Here is a 20591-nt window from a genome sequence, read left to right as displayed (position 1 = left end):
GCACACGGAAAATCATACAGCTCTTTGTTTCTTCAATTTAGAAAAATATTGTCTTATTTCGTACAAATTTCTATCTAATTCTGGCCTTTTTGTACTATAATTTATTTTTTGCAGGTAGTGCAAGTTATTGGAAAGCTCTTTCTTATAGGGAAAAATGATTGAATATAAATTATTACCAACCTTTCTTTGTAGCATATTTGTAATTCTTGGCAGGCGTTGACACCTGACAGTTCTCAAAATGGTGGGAAACTTGTGAATATAAATTTTAACCCCCTTTTTGGGCTTCTGAACATTTTTCAAATTCGAAAGTCACACTGAAATTGAAAGACAAAATTGGTAGTGAAGCATTTCAACAGGATGCCAGTACAGGAAATATTTTCTGTTATGGACAACATTTACCATGGATTGCGCCGCTGCTTCGGACCCGAAAAGTAATTAATTGTATCTCAAAATATGTAGAAGAGGAAAATTTTGATTTCTTTTCATAGTCAGATTTATCCCCAAAAGTATCCAGCTTACAATGCGTTGAAAAAAATTGGTAAACGACGTCGCAGAGTATTTAAAAGTATTCTCGGTTCGAAACATATGCGTAGGAATCATTTTTCCACCAGCGAAGAAAGCGTCCAAAATGTGAGTGCCTCAGAACTCAAGGAGTATTTCGCCAGGCCAAGGTTTCCAGCTCCCAAGACGGTGAGCCATGAGCCCGACATAAGCCCTTCGAGTGACATGATACATCGTCGGCGACTCCAAAACCGCCCGCTGATGTTGAATGCCTGGCAGGTTCTTCAAGTTCAGTGGGGCGGTTGGTGGCAGAGGTGCTGGCCCGCTCTAGTGGCAGCCAGTATGCAGGTGAATCCTATATATTTTACACATTTAAAATAGCTTATATGAATACCAACCATCTAAAAGATGAGCTGCGGATCATCGGTCCTTTGCCATTCGCTGTTGGGGTTCTACGATGACGAGGAATCAAGTCCACCAATCGTGGTGCTCACGTGTTACTTTGGCCAGGCGATTAAAAAGGTATGATCTTAGCTTAAATTGCACTGATATTTTATGTTACTTCCTTTAGCTTTGCAAGCACGCTAACTTGGCCATTTGTAGCCATGGCTATAGTCCCAACTATATGACCACATCGGCTGCCATGGAGCTGATTGACATTCGCGAATTTTTTCAACATATTAACAATGCCCTGGTAGACTTCCTGCTCAGAGCCGCCGAATCCGGGATGTATATGGGCGAGCAAATGGATTACAATAACTGAGAAATCCTCCAAAAAAGGTATGCGTAAATAGGCAACATAAACATTAAAAAGATAGGTAACCAGCATCTATGAAGGTCTTATACACTGAAACGAATATTTTCAATAAATAACTGTTAGGACTAACATTTTTTATATGTTCAAATCTGATAAGTTTGAAAATATTTCCAATATACGTACAGAATAATAGTAAAGTATTATAAAATTTCAATTTCGATATTGTATCATAGAAACTTAAACTATCTCAAGATCAAGCGGTGCAGCTAGCTGATTTCGAAACTTGTCTCTATGCCATTGCACTTGAATTTAGTGGTCACTCCGTATCGAAGGTGTGGCTGGCGACATAAAGAAGTCTATCCAGGAATTAACTGATAGATGGAATCACCGCGAAGAACCAGTTACAAGTTATGATCTGCTAGGTGGGCACTAAATCCGTACGCGAAATGGGAGGCAGGTGCTTGGACTGTTGGTTTTTTGCACCATGATGTAGTTTCGACGTTTCGATTGTGGTTGGTACCCGATTTATGGGTAAGTTGGATGGCGCCTTCCACCGAAGCAATGAATGTCATCATCAAGTGGTCCAAATCGTTGAAGAATTATGGGGGCGACACATGCAATGGTCGTCGGAGGATCAGATCTGGTCGAGATCGGAGTGGTTATGCTCTGCATTCCTTGGCGCGGGTGCTTACCACATGACGATGACAGGCAAATGAATCTCATTTGGTTTGCCAAAATATTTATGCATCGTTCGCATTGACTTTGATTTCGCTGCAGTTTCTTTGGGGCTTTCGGCGTTTTGGGCCACGCCCAAAGATTTGGCGAGCTATATTTATGGGTTCCATGAATCAAAAGAAATCTGTCAAACAAGTTTATGACACTTTTTTGCGCCCACCTCCTGCCCCGCCCTCTGGTTTCGGTTTCAGCAAGCCGTTGACATTTTAATTTGGCAGCCATCGATGGCAATTTAATAAATTTGCTTTAATTTAATTGGGTACGGCTGGAGAAGTGTTGAGCAATTGATGGCATCATCTGGCCTGCGCCCAAGTGAAGGGCACCTTGAGCACACGCAAGACCCTGAACTAGGTAATGGCATTGGTATTGAAACTAGGGATTAGGGTGACATTCGGGGCACTATTTTCGGATCAGTACTAGGGGTGTTGCCTTCAAATATCCGAACACTGAGGTAATATGTACCCCGAGGCGATATAGAAAGACATAACATTATAGGAAACGCCAGTACATAATACACGCAAAACAAAATATTTTTGTTACTTTTATTTTCAAATTATTAATTTATTTCAAAGAAAATTATTATTTATTTCAAAGAAAATACTTAAGCATCACTTTAGATGAAAACATGAACTGAGTAGATAGCTCTGATTTAAGAAAAAGTTTGACTCACTAATTCGAATAGAACCATTAGGTAGATCGATGGTCTTTCAGATTTCATCGATTTCTATTCACATTTCTAAAAGACAACCTTACCATCTTATCTCACTGAATACGGATTTCGAAAAGCTTCTAGTCTTTTAGCTGCTGGATCTGGATGAGATTCCTCCACCGGCTCTCCCACAATCAGTCAAGCTGTCCCATAAGAATGTCGGAGACACTCAATAGATCGCCTTTCTTCCACAATATACATAAATGTGAGCAATTCTTATTGTGCCTGCCTGCCAACGAAATCGATATCGATATCGCGGCTATTAACCAAATCAGTGGAACGGCTATCTATCGCCATGCATTGGTCAAATTTATGTAACTTTACGGCAATAACAATTAATAAAATTAAAAGAAAGACTCGAGTCTGGCTGCAAACTTGGTGGCCAGAGCTCGGGTTACTTTATAAGTCCCCCTCCTATGGAAATTGGTATCAGAACTTAATCAAAGCATGGAGAACAAAAGAGCATTGAGAAGTTTTCTAACGTTGTATGCACTGGAAGAAAAGAATTAATTATAAATGCATTGTAAACACTAGTTTTCTTACAAAGGAATAATAATTTTAAAGGTAAGTGGATTGGAATAAATATTAATCTTATTTTACATTGTCTAAAGGAATAATAATTTTAAAGGTAAGTGGATTGGAATAAATATTAATCTTATTTTACATTGTCTTACAATCATGACAACTTTTAAAAGACTAAACGTAGAATATTTCTGTTGACAATAAAAAATATTATTTTATTTTGGAAACTCATATATTACTTTTTCTTATATGCACTCCCCATTTATATTTAGGTGAATACTTCTAAATAAATAATAAATAATATTTTCCAAGTGTACTTATCTCTTGTTTTGACTCACCTTATTTTGGTATTTTCACCTTATTTTCGATGGGCTAGGAAGCAGCATATAGCGCCGATCGTAAAGTTGGCCAAACCGGCTGTTGGCCAACAACAGATGGACCGTTAACACAGGCAAGATCACAGAGAGAGGAGACCCTGATCGAAGATCTAGGCAGAGATCCCAAGTCTAGACTGGTAATCCTGCGAAGATCTTGTCCGGCGATAAACTTGGCTCTCTGTCTGATTATAACAGCCTAATGTGACAGTCGCGCGGAGTTCCAGTTCCTCGGGCAGTGTTTTTTTGGTCACCTTAACTGTGGTTTGAGTGATGTAATTGGAGCGGCTTCTATTTGCTGGCCACTGCCAGTTGGCCGGCAGCCTGGTTTCCTGGGCTCTCATAAATAACCATGTTAGAGGGGCCTACGAACTTGCTACGCATATAGCACACGTACCCAAAAACCAAAAACCGGCTTGTCCAGCATCCTTGGCCAAGACCCCTTGGCACCCTTTTTTCTTTAAGATTCTTTTCCGGAGGTTATGGTGATGCATCAGCTCCCAGAGGTGGAGTTACACCCGAAAGTCCCGCATTTGCCATTGAGATTTATGTGTATGGCAGGCAGCGGATTGCGTGTGGTCCCCATCCCCTTAATATTTTGTTGTATTCCATTATTTGAGTTTGGTGTTCTGTTTATTTTTTTTAATTACAACTCAATGAACTTCGAGTGAACCGGCGCAACAGGTGGGCCCCTTTCTCTCACCTGACACAAAGTGCTCTTAAACTGATTGAGCCGCCCATCAAGCATTGACATTGAACTTTTTATTTGATCAGACAGTGATATCATCGCATGTACACGGTTCCAGCGAAATTAAAAATCTGATTTCGTATCTGGCCCCGCTCAGGGATTTTTGTTTTTTTATTTTTGAATTTTGAATGTCGGCTCGTATATCAATTTTAATTTTACCGTTAAATGATGCGGCAAGCCCGAGGAATGTGCTCTGCGGCAACCCTACCCCTTAAAATATTACCTAATCACACGGCCTAAAGACCCAAGACCCAACCCAAGTCGGATTGGAATCAACTTCATCTTCAGGTCACCGAGAAAAATAAAATGACTTAACATGTTCTTGACATTTTAATTACGTATCACATTAATGTTAAATATATATGTTATTTATATGCAGTTTCCTAAAATTTGTGATATTACAGAATTTTTTTCCTTGTGCACTTTTGGTTCCTGCGAATCGCATTTAATGTCAGAATAATTAAACAGCAAAGCGAAAAAAACGGCATGAATTATAAAAATAAAACCCTAAGGGCTGGCGCTAACCAACATTTTTGAACCTCGCTTTTTTTGGGACTTGCGAGCACTAATTGAAACGACTTTATTACTTCCAGAAGAAAGGTGGGACGGAAAAGAAAACCAAATTCGCATTGCGATTTAAACGACTTTATTACTACCGAAAGAAGACCGAAATATTGTGCATTTATAAAACGATCTGTGTTTTGTGGATTCGAGTTGTGCCCTTGGGCAGTTTTACAAGGCGAACCCGTGGAGGCGTCAACACACGCATTTTTATGTGCCAACGGATCTGGTGGACCATCGGATCTTCTTTTGGAATCGGTTGGCGCCTTCTTCTTTTACAACTTTCGCAGGAAATGGATTGGAAAAAGGAAACACAATGCGCCGCTTAAAATCGAAACTAATAATTTACGAGCTCATAACTGGGGAGTAAACGAAACCAGCTGAAAAAGGGCTACTCCTTGGCGACCCCAAGATCGAGTTAGTGGAGCAAAGCCCCAAAGTGTCAACTATCCTGGGTTATGAACTTCACCTGAATCGAGCTGAGAAAATGGGAAAAGGACGGACTGCGTCTTGGGTTTCGCGCGACAGCGGAAAATCGAGTGAAATTGATATTTTCCCTATTCGAAAACGGAAAGCAGATAACATTTCTATTGAATTTACACACGTTAGGGGGAGGGCAACAGGTTTCTTTCGATCATTTTATCGTCTTTCAATGGGGACATTTGTTTTCCCATAAAATATTTCGACATTTTTATTGCATTCTAGTTGCATTTTTGTCATATTTCATTTCTGCCCGCCGTTGCAGCCAAATGAGTCATTGGAACTCAGAACGTTTGACGGTCAATAAGTTTATTTGTTCTCGATTTTTGCGTAGATAGAGACGCGTCACATGCGGATTTTGGGCATGCCCAATAAAAATCCCCAATAGTTTAAGGTCAAATATATACATACTTCTGCGTCAAGAGCTCGCCGCAGAAATTTGCGTCGGCAGGATTTTTAATTAGTTTCTGGACGGATCTGTGTCCCCTTTTTGAGTGACTCAAAATTGGCAATAGTTAATAATTTTTAATGGTACTGTCAGTTATGCGGAAATAATTTTGGAAATCCCGGTCAGGTGTGACAACTCTTAGTCATATTTGAATTTTACAGCTAGTATGCTGACGTGTGATCTAATTGATTTGAAATTAAAAAGTGTGCTTTATCTTACAGAAATAATACTTAACGAAATCCATAACAAAGTAGTGCCTCAGACTTCTAATAATTTCACTTAAATAAAAACTTAATATATATTAAACATTAAATTACATTCAATATTTGAAAAGAAAGAAAACACTTTCTCACTCTCTACATTTTAATTTATAAAACGTTAAGACAATAATGAATTTCTCATATATAAAGATTTCCCATTTCACTATTAATTCAAATGCCCGCCAAATAGCTGCAGGCAATAGTGTTGATCTGGCAACTCCCCATAAACTACGTGACTAGTTTTGGCGTGTTTCAGCTACTTTTACTTATCAATGTTTTTTCTTTAATAATGCAGCGTGGTAAATATATATTATAAATACAACGTGAAAATTATCTCAAGGCAACAACAAATATGTTAAACGCTTTTTCGGCCATATTCAGAATAAATCGCTCTCCACTTTGCTTTTCTTTTACTTATGTTAATAGACAGTTACGAAATATCTTAAATGTACCGCAGCCAACCAAACTATCGCATAAATCACACTAAAGCGATATCCATTATGAAAAAGTCCACCTGGCAACCCTAATACGCTTCGCATACCAAGTCTTACGTCGCGCGCTTCACGTAGTTCTATTTGTCACTAGTTTAGTTTTTTCCTCTTTAAAACTCGGTCGAAATGGCGGGTATAGTGGCTAGATTAACAGTTAAAAATGGCACAATAATCGCACAGAGGTCGAGTGTGGTCGTCGGTGTCGGTCGATCGGCCAGATTTTCCAGCAGTACGTCACAGATGGGCGGAATTCCGGGACACAAAACTCGACGATTGCTGACTTTTGTGGGCGGTAGTGCTGTTTCTATGGCCGCCCTGGCGGCTTTCATTAAACTACGGTCCGCGGAAAACCCTGTGAATGCAGTTAGCCTAAAAAGGCGCATGGTAAATTAATAGCGTGGGAAGCGTTAACAAGTGTGCCAATTGTTTGGTGTGGAAAAGTCAATAATTGGATGGAAAAAAGACCTGCGCAGCTATTTTTAGCTTGTGGCATGTCAGTGACTACGTCACAACACTACGTTACTACGTAACGCAACGGAAGTGATATCTTATCAGCTGTTTTGCAGCGTTTTGTTGTGCTCCGCTCATTCGCTGCACTATTATTGTTTTTACTACCAAATAGGCGTTTAACTAGCCCATCAAATGTATTAAATACACATGCATTCTGATTGATTACAAATCAAAAACAACAACAAGAGACCAACAAATTCAGTTCAGGGTCGTTATCAATGATGTAAATTGAGCTTCGTTGTCGTGCGTGTCCAAGTTCAATGAAATAGCAACAGCTACAACTATTTGTCAACCTGTTGACATTGTCTCTGGAGGTAGACCTAAAAAAAATGGAAAACATGTTGACTTGAGTGGCAGGCTGATAAGCATTTCGCTGCGAGTGATTCAGGGTGTGAAGTATAAATATTTACATGGGGATTTTCGGCAAGTGCCTATCAGGGATTACACCTAAAAGGTTGGGAGTAACCCATAACTTTTTGTTTAGCGGCGCTACAAGGTACAAAAATATTCTATAGTTTAATAGGTTCATGTAATTCAATATAAATGATCGATTATCTCCCATCTTCATCATGCACTCTTCCAAATTCCTTAAGTACATTAAGTACATCCTCTCCCCCGATGGCTAATCTTCATCTATGATTTGCATATCTTGGCATCGGAAAATATGTAAGCTCCCAAGGCTGCAGCCATTTGGATTGAATTCCAGCGCCAGTGCCACACACCTTGAAACTAGCATGATTAAGTGGCAAATTAGTTAGTCCGACTCCGGAACGCCCACGCACCTGCAGGCGTCAAATGATACTCCCCCGAACGCTGACAGAATGCCAGTTACTGAAAATTTATCTATCAATCGATCTGGTTGCCGATTTGATACACCCACCAATATCGGAGGCAGCCATAATGCCCAATGCCAGACGCGGGCGTGGCTTCCATTTCAGTTGCAGTATGAGCCGGAGTTTGGGACCTGGTTTCGGATTTTGGTTTGGTTTCGGTTGTGGTGTTGGCCTGGCCCTGACATGTGTTATGACAACTGCGCCTGATGATGATGAATGAGGTTTAATTGTTGCCTATAAATCCAGCGCCTGCAGCCACTTCGAATCTCCTTGTTCTGGGCGCAGGGTTCCAGCACAGTGGTTTTGTTTGGTCAAATATCAGTCTATTCTATATATCATCTATAAATCTATTTATTCTATATCAGTCTATTCTAACTAAGAATTCGATTTTCAAGTAAAAGTAACGAAATAGTAAACTCCTTTACTCAAACTATGCAGTTTACTTACTCAAACCACAAGGCGTTACTAATATCTCTCAGCCAACTGTTTCAATATCCTTAACTCCTTTTCCTTCAGCGCCAGATTGAAATTTTTAGGACAATTAATTTATTCACATTCAATTATAAACCGAACTACTGTAGCCTCTGCTGCAGTCAGAATGATGTCAGCTTTGCTTTTATGAGGAATTGTCCCCAGCCCCTCGAGATTTCTTAGGGCGTGGGAGTGGGCGTGGCCCACTCTGGCTGACTGCACATGTCTAACATTCAAAGTGGCCTTTGTTCGGATCCAATTTTTTGGGAACAGGCAATAGGGAGGCAGGCAGGGTTTCTGCTGTGTCCCCAGATCGAGAGTTATGGCCTGGGAGTTGTCTTTGCACCACTAATAAAATACAATTGAGTCATTCGCCCTGTCTACGAGAATGCGGGAAAAATGATTGCCGGTTGTGGGTGGCATTAAATGTCAGATTTATGGCGGATCACCGGTCACAACATGTTCTCAAATCAATTAAACACTTTATTTGCCAAATGACCAACGTGGGAATAATCCTGCCTGGCCGCCAGTCAAAAATTCGCATTTCGAATTAAATGCAGATCATACATGTAATTCTCGATGTACGGCGCAAACCGGATCAAATTAATATTTCTGATCGCGGTGCGAGGTGCCATGGCCGGGCATTAATCAAAACGTCACCAGATCAAACCCGTCCAGACTCAAGATTTCTGGCCCAGCTTTTTTTTGTCCGCGTCGGTTTGCCTTTGTGACCAACCAACAGGCGGAAATTCGTCTGCCCGCGATCCAATCGTTCGTTCGCTGATTTATTTCAATAATGGTCCCCACCAAATACGCACAGCGGCATATTAAGTTACCATCCATCGATGGCCTGATTAATCTCTTCCAACACATCCTCCATCTTCGATCCCGCAGCGCGACGATAGCGAGCTGGAGAACGTGAAACTGACGGCCCGCGAGCGCCGCTTCATCAAGTTTGCATCCGTGGAGTACGATGACCAGCTCTACATGACACCGCAGGACTTCCTAGACTCCGTTGTGGAGCAGGAACCCAGACGTAAGTGGGATGATCTAATTACTTGGTATCTTCAAAATCCTAATTCATACTGCAGCTCGCTTGAAACGACGCCAGTTGTCCAGCGATGAGGTGGATAAATACAAGGAGAACACGCCTGCTTTGAAGAAGGGTTCCACTCGTCTGTTTCGCAACCTAAGGGACAAGGGTAAGATATCTTATATATTGCTAAATGTTTATAAATATTTTAAATAAGATTTAAAATAATAAATTGAAATTGTATTCCATTTTATATCCAATGAATGATTATAAGAATACGACAATTGCAATTATTTATACATTTCAATCAATTTAGATAGTATTTTAAGAAAATCTTACAAATATATCACTTTAACTGGGATAATTTTAGTTGTTTTCTGCACAGAATCAAGTCACTTATCATACGCTTTCGAATAAATTAGAATATCCAAGCAGTTATGTTTGTTTACCTGGCCATTTCAATAAATTCAATTAGCAGACAAGATCTGATAACGGCAGCACTTTAAATTAATTTATGGATTGGTGTACTATTACAAATGCTTACGTACTATTTTGTATTGATAAGAATCTCGACGATTTCCATTTTTCAAATAAATCTGTACGATAATGTTAATGTAGACTATTAATTTTCCTTTCAGGCATTGTCTCCTACACGGAATATTTGTTTTTGCTCTCCATTCTAACAAGTAAGTGGTACAACGGAATTAAGGTGGATTCTACTAAAGTTTCGATTCCTTTTAGAGCCCAAATCTGGATTCCGCATTGCCTTCAACATGTTCGACACGGATGGAAATCAGCGCGTTGACAAGGACGAGTTTCTAGTGGTAAATAGGGAATCTGTGTGCCCATCATATGCTCATAATTCCTATGGGATCCTCGAATTGATTTTGTTTGCTTATGATTTAATATAATTTTCGAAAAATGTTTATTATTAGATAATTTCCATTTTGGCCGGCGCTTTAAAAGACACTCAAAATGTCGATCCACAAACCAAGCGAATTGTAAGCATTTCATTTATTAAGTTAAGCCATAATTTAATCGTATAATTTATGAATAACGACAACTCATTCGAAATAGCTGGCCCTAGGGCACTGAAGTAAGCTGCACAAACAACACACTTACCCCTTAGTTTTTTTACAATTCAATTTACGTCTTCTGATTTTTACATAATTTATTTAATTTGTGAACGGGGTCACAAATCGTTGGGATAACGATTTCGATGGCAGCTCTCGCGTTTAGTGTCCTACGATGAGCAAAGCGAAATGACGAAACCCATGGCAGTGCCTCAGGCGAAGAGGGGTCTAGTAAGTGTTAGCCACCAGAGTTCCCAAAAAGTATTGGCTTTGCTTCGCGAAAACTCCGCTCAAATTGTACAGAACTCGACATGTGCCAGGAGCATATTGTAGAAGCTACGCTAAGTTGCGTTGTGTTTTGTTCTCTTTACGACGGATACGTTACCCTAGTGGCTTTGCTTTTGTTCTTTAGACCATTTAGTATTACTATCTAAGAGTTATTTAGTTACTATTTTTATTTACGTTACAAGCTTTTGTTTTGTTGAGTTTTGTTCCTGTCGCTTTGTTTTTTGGTATCGAAAACAGGCCTACACCCTAGAAACGCTCCACCACTGCGTTGACCCGTACTAAACCACCTAACTTCTCTTCTCTCCCACCTAACCCCCAATCCTGCACAAACAAAAACCCGTACCCCGAAACTGGCATGTAAATAAAATCCCAGATGGAGCGCATTTTCAGTGGCGCTTGGAAGGAGAAGCACGGCGAGCAAGAGCCGGAAGAGGAGCTCGCAACGCCCACTCCCCTCGAGGTAAGGTCATCCCGAGTCCCAAGCATGAGCCTGGTGTAACTAACTAATGGGTGATCCACCTCGAAGAGTCACTAATCCGCACTACGTTGAATGCCTTCCAGCAGAACTATGTGAACGATGGCGAGGGTCTGCAGCGACGCCACATGGTGCCCACCACCCTGCAGCTGCACTTTTTCGGCAAGCGGGGCACTGGGGTGATCAACTACGATAACTTCTACCGCTTCATGGACAACCTGCAGACGGAGGTGCTCGAGCTGGAGTTCCACGAGTTCTCCAAGGGCAACAGCGTCATCAGCGAGCTGGACTTTGCCAAAATCCTGCTGCGGTACACGTACTTGGCCACCGACGAGTATGATGTCTTCCTGGAGCGCCTGCTCGAGCGGGTCAAGGATGAGAAGGGCATATCCTTTCACGATTTCCGCGACTTTTGTCACTTCCTCAACAATCTGGATGACTTCACGATCGCCATGCGCATGTATACGCTGGCGGATAGGGCCATTTCAAAGGGTGAGTAGATTATCATAGTTGATATAAATATTAAATACATATATCTCGAATTTGTAGATGAATTCTCACGCGCTGTGAAGATCTGCACCGGCTATAAGCTCAGTCCCCACTTGATCGATACCGTGTTCGCCATCTTCGACGCGGATGGCGATGGCCTGCTGTCCTACAAGGAGTTCATTGCCATCATGAAGGATCGCCTGCATCGCGGCTTCAAAGTAAGTGGTCGTTTCTTTGATTACAACGAAGCTCTGGACGCCTATGATGAGCCCGATTATCCGCTGTTTGTCGCCTGGCGACATCGGGTGTGCCGCCACCTGGATTACTTCATAGACAGCGATGCGCTTTGGCACTGATTACTGATTATTTAGTTTAACTTAATTTATTTTAAGTCATTTAATGAATACCTCGTTCTGTTTGCCGCTTTTGTCCCATTGAATGTCTGTGTTCATTTCGTTTTTGTCTCGCCTGTAAGCGTTTTTTTGCTTTAAGCTCTAACTTATAATTTAGTTTTAAAGATATTAACTCGATTCAATGACATTTATTATGATTAAAATTTGCTTTAATTTGAATTGGCCATATAACCATTAAACCCTGAAATATACACAGAATTGGTTTTTTATTTGTTGCACCTTGTATGTCCCACAAAACATCATTGAAATGTAAAGGACAGCCGTTTTAACTATTAAGATTTATTTTAAGTTTATTGAAAGCGTTGTTTATTTTGAGACCCATATGGAACCATATCATTTAGATCGCATTGCTCGTCGAAGGTCTGTTTTTTGTGACTCACCACATGTCTAACAACGAACTGTGCCGCGAACTGGGCTTTTTTGTCCAGGTTAAAAGTCCAGCATCAGCTGATTAGCAATGAGTTGTACTTTTTTCCCCTAGCAAGATGTCGTAGACCCCGGTGAGCGTCTAATGGTTGCCATTGAGGTAGTCCAACCGAATGGAGAAGAGGTCAGTGGTCGAAGGAACCCACAAAGTCTTTGCTTTCTTGCTGCTTATCATCACTTTTGTGCCTCCCCTCCTCTTTCATTTTCACAATGATCTCCAAAATCCTGACCACTACTAATCCCAAACGTATTGCCTTACAGTCCGTGGCCAAGTCGGAGGGCTGGGATGCTTTCAAGTACTGTGTGCGCAACGAGATGAAAACAATGATGAAGTCGGCCAACTAATTTGGACAATGAAACGAACGTGCACAAACAACGAAGGGAAATAAAGGAAGTGAAGCCAAAGTGAAACAAAGTTCTAGTTACAAAGTTTTCTTATAAAGAACCAAAATCTCGTGTATAGCTATAGCCTTTATATTTGTTATTTATGAATTTGTTATTGAACTAAGCACTCATCTCTTGTAGCCAAAATATTGAGAACATTTTTAAAATCGGCTCTTGAATGCCATTGTTTTTATAAATGTGTAGTGCAAATAAAATTTTTTTGTAAAATTTGCTTTAAATTTTTATTTAGTTTTCATTTTGTTAAAGATTAAAATTTCTTAGAAAATGCAGCTCGTTACCAAGCATCAAGTTATCCATCAACTGAAACATTCCATTATTGAACTTTAAAACTAAGTGCTTTTATAATAGATATAAAAACTAAAAACTTTGCTTGTCAAGGATCTCCACGAATGGGAGGAGTGTTGGGATAGGTGTGTCTTAACTAATGCATAAATATACAATAAGTCTAGGTACTATTTATAAAACTCGAACTATTTGTCTAGATCAACTTGCACTTGGGCATTGAACAAAATCAAAAATTATCACAGTTAAATTGCGTGCATTCGACAGAAGACACACTACATTATTCTTACTTGGTATACAAAATAGTTTCATTTGATTACTTATCGTTGAATATTTTTGCTAAGAACTGAATTGGGAATCATTTTGGAATAGTTGCATGTACACAAATTGCACGATTAAATAATAATAACTTAATAAATGATTACAACTAAAGCTCGTCTAATCTGATCTGGTTGGGTCTATGCCCTAATCCTGCGTTGAAGGGGGCAGCGTCCAGCTTACGTTCTTTTCCTTCTCCTGTGTGTCCTTGTGCCCACCGTTGTAATTGCGATTGTTTCCCGGCTTCGAGTAGCGCCGAAACTTAAAGTTGGCAAACACATCCCGCTTGCCATCGGGCTCCAGTGATTGTCCATCTAGCTCAAGATTACGCTGCAGACCAACGCCAGGAATCGGCAGCTCATCGCTGGGCTTACGGAAGTTGTAAAGCCCTTTTCTTTGCTTCAACTGCTGAGCTTGGCTGTTTGCCGGCGAAGGTGTCTTTTTAGGACTTCCAGTCTTGGGCAGGGGCTTGGGATCCCGCATGAGCATGGGGAACAGCGCATCGTCCGCATCAAAGTACCACGGACGTGAAAAAAGATAGCCGGCACTGTAGTACGGCTTGAAGATCGGCTCATTTGAGCAAATACTGAACGCGTGGTAGGCGTGTGAAATGAGCTGCGGGAAACGATCCACCCAGTAGTTGGTGAACTCGTGCGGAATGCAGCCCAGCATCTCCTGGGCGGCTGGCGTTAGCTCGTGATAATGATGCTTCTTATTGCGCAGAGCACGGAGCAAATCTCTTACACTGGCGCCCATATATCCACGGTACTTCCTCAAATCATCCGTGATCATGGGGTCCAGATGGACATTCCAATCGTCTAAAACAACTATCCGCCCGTTCTTCTCCAGCGACTTAAGCGGCTCGGCATGGAATTGCAACTTCTCCACACGATCGCTGACATCCTGAAGGAACGAGAGCATTTTAGGCTCATCCCAAAAGAGCGGATGATTTCCGATACAACGAGCTGGAGGTCGCGATTGCGGATCCTTGTGTATCATATCCGATATTAATTGCTCAGCAAGGATCTTTGGAAAAAAATAAGGTAATTAGAATAACTAGCTATAACTTTTAGGTGAAGATAACCTACAATTCGGCTGTCCTCACTATCGTCCTCTGTGCGCAGCTTGGCCAGATTGTACTCATGGGAAAGTATGTTGGCCTGGCGCTTTAGATTGTCACCAAAGGCGTGGTGACCGCCACTCAAAACATAATAATAAACGCAGCCCAGAGAAAAGATATCCACAGCAGTTGTCTGTAAGTAAATTGAAGACATCGATTTTAGAAAGTTCTTGTGAAGATAATAATGATCATTTCATACCGTTCGCTGTGATCTCATCATTTCTGGCGCTATCCATCCATCGGTGCCTGTTACACCCGATCGGCGTGAGAAACTAGTCTTGCCAAAATTCAGCTTCTTGCACAGCCCAAAATCGGAGATCATGACACGTACTTTGCCCTTGGCGTCTGGCAGCGAAATGAGAACATTCTGAGGCTTGATGTCGCGATGCACAATGTCGAGGGAGTGAAGATGACTCAGTCCAGATGCAGCCTGGCTCAACACTTGCCAAACATCGATGTGATTTTGAAGTTTCAGCGAGCGATCTCCTTCGGTGTAGTCCTGCAGAGTGGCCGCGCACAGTTCGACGGCTATGTAGCGGAACTGGCGATCCTGTTCGGTGCAGAAGTAGCGCACCACATTTTCGTGGGCGTCCGATTCCCGCAATAGGGCCACCTCGCGATCAGCAAAGGTGAAGCATTCAGGCAGCAGCCGTTTCACGGCTACGAAACGTTCCTCGAATGTGCCCTTAAAGACAAAAGTACCCTCGCAGCCCTTTCCCAGCACCTCATTTGTGCTGAAGCTGATCTTGCCCACGCGCACTTGTCCATTACCCAAGTCCACTAGGTCTTCAGCGTTAGCATTGCTACCATTGCTGCCAGTGCTTCCATTGGATCCATTCTGGGCAATGGCAAAGGTTTTTGAACCATTCTCGCTCTGCTTTTGCAGCTCCCTCATTGTGCTGCAGGTGTACCAAAACAAGGCAATCATGCCCAGAACGATAACAATCAGAATCTGATGCACCTTTCCGCTGGGATGCTCCATGAACCACTCGTTGATAAACGCCTGCACCTTATTGCTGTTCTGCAGTATTATTGTCTTCGTCCGATTAATGGTGTTCCCATTCGTCCGCTCATCAATGCCAATTTCAACCAGCTCGGGATCCGTTTGCACGCCAATGTCGGCGGCGTTCTTTTCATTATTGGCCAACAGGCCGTAGCCATCGTTATAGTTGTGAATGGTGGCCAGACTCTGAACCACCTTGCTGCTGGCTGTCGTCGGTGACAGCTGCAGATTACCATTACCCTCATTGGGCATGTTGTAGTGCCCCAACATAATTCCTGGATGCTCTTGCAGCACATCGTTAATGTAAATGGTACGCGGATCTGTCTCTTGGTTGGTGTTCTGGTCTCCTGTAGGTCCATCCAGAAGTTTTATGGGTGGTGTTGTGGAAATACGAGGCGTGTTCTTGTCCACCAGCGAAGGCAGGGCATACAAGCCCTTTTGATGTTCGCCCACATAAAGGGATTGGCTGTTGAAAATATTACAATTAATATGGAATTAAGGACGTATGTCGTGTGTCCCTTACAATAGCTTCACGGTGTTCACATTTCCTGTTTTCGACTCCTCGAGGATAGCGTGATAAGCTTCATCGGAGACCGTGGTGAATGGCACACTGAGTAGCCCGTCTGGTCCCAAAAGGAAAGCGGCCACCACTGGGCTGCTCAGATCGCGCTGCCACAGAAATTTACCCTGCTTCCGATCCAGAGTCACGATTTGTCCATTGGTGGTGGTGGTCAGGTGTATATACTCTGCGTGCGGGAGATCATAAGCAACGGTATACAATCATATATTATGAGATGCACTTACCATATTCCTTGGCCAGCTCTGGAGGAGCACTAACAGCATTGTAGTCGTAAAATGTGATATTCCATGGCTTCGCATCCTTGTTCTTGGCCAGGCTGTCGTACATCATGACCGTGTACTGAGTCCGGCCCAGATAGATGGCCCGCGAAGTGGCCCAGCCGATCTGCTCGCCCTCCTTGCCATCCATTGTAGCATCACCAAAGCCCATGACCTTTTCGCGTCTGCCCGTCTTGGGATCCACCATATACCAGGTGTCGCTCTTTTTCCCTGAGTACAGGATTCCATCGGAGGAGCGACAGGGGGCATTGGCCACCAGTTGGGGAATGGTGTACGGTAACTTCTTGAGACTGCCCATCTGACCCAGCTGGTAAATGCTGCCATCTCGAGGATCGGGCAAAAAGTGCGGAACCTGAACATTCTCCTGGTGATCTGCTACTATAGGAGGATCTAAAAGAAATACAATTATAGCTTAATAGTTGAATCATAAAAGAATTACATAGTAATAAATATGATTTCATATTCGAAGTCGTGATAAAATCTAATTCCTTTGCATCCATGTACAAGCACAATATATGCAAAATTACACTAAATGTATTCCAAGTGCTGTTAAACTTTTAAATCCCATACTGCATCGAATTCATTATAAGTTGTTTTGTTACGACAAGATATTTGTATGTATATACTCCGCGCCAAAAACACATTTGACTAGCCGGCAATAACAATATTTTTAGTTGTATTTTGCTTCTTTTTTTTCTATTTATTACCCAGTATTCATGAGTAATGAACATTTCATGCCTATTTTTGACGAATTTAAGATGAAACGAAAAACATCACATATTTAACCAGAAGCTTCTGAATTCCAGATTATTATTCAATACTCAGTTCTAGATAATATAGATGTTTGTTAAAAATAGTACATTTATTATTATTATCTTTTCAATTTACAATGATGAACCCATTTTGCAGTAAATTATTTTAAGTGTGCACAGCAAACAAATTCCAATAAAAAGTTCCTGATATCGGTGCAACTAACGTGGAGTAAAGTAAGGGGAAATATAATAAATTATAACCAGAACCTGTTCTCGATAACGCTTATCTCCCGATGTATGTACATACTTATACCGAAGGGAACGAAATTGTAATCTATACATTAACCCCATCCGAAGCAAAACGCACATTTTCTGGTGCACATTAAAGAACGTGAACACTTTCCACCAAAAAGCCCGAATAAATTAAGCGGCTTTTTGGCGCGGGAGACAAAGCCAAAGCAAATAGCAGTTGGGTAAATACGAAATAGACCTGGGGGACCCATGGTCTGGCTGATCAAATCCAAAATGTTTACGCCAGTCGTGTTGACAATTTCTGTTATCGCCAACAATTCGCTCGAGGCAACAGCGTTAAATTCTGACATTGGCGAATGCAAATGGAGACCACCATCATTGCATGGAATGGTTTAAACAAAACTCAACTATTGCCAGGCATGATCGTCGCCAACCAATATCGAGTTATGAAAGCAAACAATTCGAAGTACTGTCCATTCTTATCAGTAATTAGTTGCAACCCCAAACACATTCCCGGCATTAACCGAGTGTTGCCACAATTTCTGAGGCAGGTCATTTAACTCGCCGCGGCACTTTCATTAGCATGAGCATTCTAATTGGCTAGCGGTAGTCGTAGACAAAACCTGATTCCGTCTCGTGATGAGGTAATAGAACCTACCAAAATCGGTACACAGATCTGCTGTGTTAGAGCCGGCGAAACGGTGTAATTACCGCGAATCAAAAACATATTATTGGCTTGAATGACTCGGAAAAATACAGTCCAAATAGTGCGCTTTGCCAGGAAACCGCTGGTCAGATGCTGTCCACATGTTTATCTCCCTGAATTTTCAATCATTTGCAGTTCCACGAAGCCGGGCGACAAGCGGGCAGCATGAAATTTCTAATAATACGAATGGACATACATCTGTATTGCAGCTATCACATAAAATAATCTTCACGGGGCGTGGGTTTTTTATTTCAGAAATTAAACAAACATGTGGAGGGCGTATTGTCCAGAGAGTCATTTGGCATAACTCCAATACTTAGCTGGGGAATAATTAAAGGAAGTTCTTGAAGCATTACTTATCAGGAGAATATGAATGCTCTGAAGTGGAAAATCAATCACAAAGCCAGTGGTACTAAAAATATCACCAGGTTTATAATTCGAATTGGGAATGCCCTCACTTTTATTAATTTGATAAGTGAAGCCCCATTTTGATGATCTATTGCTATGCTATACACATTAAGCAAACATAATAATACTAATGTGCACCAATCCAAACGAAAGTTATGCACATTAACCCCTTTACAAACTTCTTTCTCCTGGTGACTCATATATAGAGCTCTCCAACTGCCAGCTAATCTAAGAGGTTAATACGAAGCAGCCAAATGACCGCAAGATTAACGCACTTGAGCCACCGAAAATCAATACGTCACGCTGATAAATCATGGGAATATTCAATGAACCGAAGGGAAAATGGCTCAAAGTCCCAACCACCCACTGCGGAAAGGGTATGGGCGAACAGCAACTGGTGGTATGGCGCACTGGCTGGCAACTTAATTGGTGGAATTGTGTGCCGAGAACGCTTGTCGAGATTGCGCTATACGCGGTACCTTATCAGGCCACAGCACAATACAAAACATTAATGGCGAGAGTGAAAATAATAGAGCACGAATGGCGGTGGAAAGATCTATCCTAGGCTCTTACATGTGGCAGATACGAAAACTGCGATGAGCTCATCGAGCGCATGCATGTGCTACGCATTTTGCACTTCAAACGGCGAGTGCAACAGCCTGGTGAAGTGGTAATTTTCCAGGAGGGGAGGTGACAACATGGGAAAACGATAATAATATACTAGGTCTCTTAAGATCTTTAAATCTACTATGCAAATACAGCGGGAATTTCCCTAACAAAAGACTTCCAGATTTAGCTTAAAAGCAACAATAAGCACATATAAAACGATTTAAATTTATCTTTTAAATGGTCTAAAGAAACATCATCACATTTCAATGAGCAAAACAATAAACAAAACAAAAATATTCTTAATGTGGCATTCGGTAAAAATTCAATTTTTCTGACTTTGCATTTATGAGAGATCTTAATGCTTCCAGTTCGAATGTTCTTAATAAAAAAACCATTTTGTTTCTCAAAAAAAAAAACAGCCATATATGCTGGAAAATTCCCACTTTTGATAATAAGGACCCTTCTTTGCCCCATCATATGTTTCGAGTCCCACACTTGTGGCCGGAAAATAGGGGTGCAGTGAGTGTGGAGGACAGCGGAGTGCCCGCGTAATTACCATCTGCTATTGTCCAGCGTATTTCGCTGGTCACCGGATCGATGGCCGTCAGTCCGCCGCCCAGTGTGGAGAACACCATCAGCGCCTCCTCGTCGCGGGCGAGGTCCGTGCAGTCCTGCGGGTTGAGGAAGAGCGTTTGAAACTTATGAACAAAATATCGGGCAAGGTGATGAAATATTCATTGGTAGTCCAGTGTTAACCCTTAGTGGGTCATACGGCCCAGTGCCGCCCCCACTTACCGTCTTCTCATCCTCGCCGCTGCTGACGACTTCTGCCGAGTCGCCCTGTTGTGATTTTGCTGTAGCTGATGCAATAGGCCCGCTGGCCAGCAAAAATAACACGCAACAAACAACAACGCAGAATCTCATTTTGTTTTTGCAACCGGTAGGGCGCGGGGCGGGGGTATTAAAAGAGAAGAGAGAGCGAGAGAGAGAGGGAACTAATTTCTGCGATTTCCGATCCGTATTCAGTTTGCACGTTTAGTCAGTTTTGGTTTCTTGTTTGTGGCATATTATCGCCTCTTTTTCATAACTTTTCAATCTCCAAACACTGTTGCAGCTCTGGCTGTGCTAAATTTCACATTTTTTTCGCACTCGCGTTCAATCTTTTACAATTACGTTCGCCATTGTTGGGTTGAGAGTTCGTCGAGTGAGCGGAGTAGAGTGACAGTGGGCGGATAATTGGGAAAAGACCGTGCAGGTTTGCAGTGTGACCAGGGCGCACAC

General features: G+C 41.8%; 3 protein-coding genes across 17 annotated transcripts; 2 read left to right on the top strand and 1 right to left on the bottom strand.

The window, feature by feature from the left end:
- The first annotated feature begins 204 nt into the window (after nt 1-204).
- Nucleotides 205-1417, top strand: LOC6619036. Of its 2 annotated transcripts, none has more exons than XM_032721441.1 (4): nt 205-431; nt 493-849; nt 910-1023; nt 1073-1417. In XM_032721441.1, exons 2-4 carry the CDS (start codon nt 586-588, stop codon nt 1262-1264), a joined length of 570 nt encoding a protein of 189 aa, XP_032577332.1. In that variant the 5' UTR covers nt 205-431; nt 493-585; the 3' UTR covers nt 1265-1417. The 2 variants fall into 2 exon arrangements, with proteins under 2 accessions (XP_032577332.1, XP_002043281.1); XM_002043245.2 differs by having other exon boundaries at nt 489-849.
- Nucleotides 1418-6645: 5228 nt separating this feature from the next.
- On the top strand, nt 6646-13220 carry LOC6619035 (calcium uptake protein 3, mitochondrial). 14 transcript variants are annotated; one of them, XM_032722319.1, is made up of 12 exons: nt 6647-6970; nt 9295-9436; nt 9492-9602; nt 10072-10119; nt 10175-10257; nt 10369-10434; nt 10660-10737; nt 11168-11254; nt 11356-11761; nt 11819-11976; nt 12653-12721; nt 12859-13220. In XM_032722319.1, exons 1-12 carry the CDS (start codon nt 6713-6715, stop codon nt 12940-12942), a joined length of 1590 nt encoding a protein of 529 aa, XP_032578210.1. In that variant the 5' UTR covers nt 6647-6712; the 3' UTR covers nt 12943-13220. The 14 variants fall into 14 exon arrangements, with proteins under 14 accessions (XP_032578208.1, XP_032578219.1, XP_032578210.1 ...); XM_032722317.1 differs by having other exon boundaries at nt 6646-6970; nt 12653-13220; XM_032722318.1 differs by having other exon boundaries at nt 11359-11761; nt 12653-13220.
- On the bottom strand, nt 13210-20535 carry LOC6620996 (serine/threonine-protein kinase/endoribonuclease IRE1). Its single transcript, XM_032722315.1, has 7 exons — nt 20106-20535; nt 19867-19981; nt 16530-16973; nt 16249-16471; nt 14922-16191; nt 14691-14855; nt 13210-14628 (listed from the first exon to the last, which is right to left on the bottom strand). Exons 1-7 carry the CDS (start codon nt 20232-20234, stop codon nt 13750-13752), a joined length of 3225 nt encoding a protein of 1074 aa, XP_032578206.1. The 5' UTR covers nt 20235-20535; the 3' UTR covers nt 13210-13749.
- Between the last annotated feature and the right edge of the window lie 56 nt (nt 20536-20591).

This window comes from Drosophila sechellia, chromosome 3R (genome assembly GCF_004382195.2).
Source record: "Drosophila sechellia strain sech25 chromosome 3R, ASM438219v1, whole genome shotgun sequence".
Taxonomy (NCBI): domain Eukaryota; kingdom Metazoa; phylum Arthropoda; class Insecta; order Diptera; family Drosophilidae; genus Drosophila; species Drosophila sechellia.
Note: the sequence above shows the minus strand (reverse complement) of the source record. Positions and strands in the feature narration are given on the sequence as shown.